At 40.8% G+C, this 1,758-nt stretch overlaps 1 protein-coding gene across 1 annotated transcript; it reads right to left on the bottom strand.

Moving 5' to 3' along the window:
* Nucleotides 1–599: 599 nt before the first annotated feature.
* On the bottom strand, nucleotides 600–1,136 carry LOC132901162 (phosducin-like). Its single transcript, XM_060943511.1, has one exon. It carries the CDS (start codon nucleotides 1,134–1,136, stop codon nucleotides 600–602), a length of 537 nt encoding a protein of 178 aa, XP_060799494.1.
* Between the last annotated feature and the right edge of the window lie 622 nt (nucleotides 1,137–1,758).

The following is a 1,758-nucleotide window of genomic DNA, read 5'->3' as shown; positions in this document are numbered from 1 at the left end:
ACAAGAGTTTCATAGTTTAGTTTATTTACCTTTTCTGGTCTGGTTAATGAACTGACAACATCGCTTGTTCAAAAAAAGAAAGAAACGTTGACATTGACACCAGACCATGTACATGGTACTAATCAAAAGTGAAGTGGCAAATGAAGTGCCACTATGGACCAAAACATAACCACTTCAAATTTATGTTTTATTTACACCAAACTATTTACTAATGGTTACACATTCAAAGGTAACTGTCACTGATTATTGAAGGACCTTCATAAATTTCAGAAATCCCCATGACTTAGACTGTCTATCCTTTATCTAGCCAACTTAAAAGGTAAAATCATCATTTTATGATGCAATTTAGGTTTCACTCATTTGTATTTATTTACTCTGTGGAAATGTGCTAGGAGAGTCAGTTACTGATAAGAAACATCTTGCTTTGGTTCATATAAATGTGTTTTAGCATCACTTTATCCAACATGCAAGTTCCTAATAGAGCATGTGAGTTAATGAGCTTCTATACATAAAATTATCGGACAAAAGCTTGCTTGGTCCCAAACATTTGCCATGGATCTTCTACTCTGGTTCTTCTCCACTAGTATGCTCTTTCTAGATTATTCCACCCCAAGCTCTTCATCATCATCAGGGCAAGCAGTGAATTCCTTCTCTGGCAACAAGCCGTACTCATTGAGAAAGTTCTCCACATCAGAAGCGAAGAACTCCTCACTGAGATGCTTGGTAACACAAATGAAGTTTCCCAGCATTTCTCCAGCCTTATACACCAGCACAGTGGGTAGGACATCATCGGAGAACCGTTCTCCTGCACCCGTGGCAGATGCCCGGATTCGACAAAACTTCACACTGGAGTACTCAACCGCCAAGCTGTTCAGGCAGTTGTTGAGAGCTTCACAGCCTTTGATAGCATCATCATAGATGTGCACGATGATCAGCGTGAGCCGGTGCTCCTTCTCAATGGTCTTGAGGAAGGCTTCACTGCTTTCCAGCTCAAAGACACTGTCGAACTTGGGCCCAAAGCTCAAACGATCATGCATTTCCTGCATGTACTGCCTGCGGTATTTTCTCAGACATCGTTCATCTTCCTCCTGGATCATCTCATACTCCTGAACACTCATCTGGTTTGGGTGACACATTATGCTGTTAGAAATGCTGCATATTTGTCATCAGGTATACATGTCAATAGGCATCATCATACATGTCACTAGGCATAGTATGTTGATGACAGTCTGGTTTCTGGTTATGATGACAGCTGACAGTCTGGTTTCATGTGACATATTCTACCAATATACAGACCAATGCTCTGTTTGTAGATAAAAAAAAAATCAACAACTCCAGTTCAAGAGGCCCAGACTAATGAAAAATTTGGCGATTTCCCTGAGGTACATTATCTGCCTTTAGAGCAGGGAAATCACCAATTTTTGTCTCTGAATTGATAACCCCTGCTGTACTGGCTTCACAGAATGTCCTAATTCAGCTATCCAGCAAGCTAAACAACTCCACACAATAAGTCCAGGACACCGAGGGTGAAGTTGACTCTTTATATGGAAAATTGTGAAAAGAGAATGCCTTTCAACAACTACACAGAAGGGGGAGCACAACAACAAACTTCCATGCTGCTTATAACCATGCTGTCTAACTTTTCCTTCTCCTCTCTACAGATTTCCTGCAGCTACAATGTTGGGTGTAAACAATAGGCAAAATAAAAGTCTCTGCATTCTTTAACATAAGAACTGCTGGTAGGGCCAGAACACTCCC

The sequence above is a fragment of the Neoarius graeffei genome, chromosome 17, assembly GCF_027579695.1.
Source record: "Neoarius graeffei isolate fNeoGra1 chromosome 17, fNeoGra1.pri, whole genome shotgun sequence".
In the NCBI taxonomy this organism is placed as follows: Eukaryota; Metazoa; Chordata; class Actinopteri; order Siluriformes; family Ariidae; genus Neoarius; species Neoarius graeffei.
The sequence above is the reverse complement of the archived record's forward strand: the minus strand, read 5'-3'. Positions and strand labels throughout refer to the sequence as shown.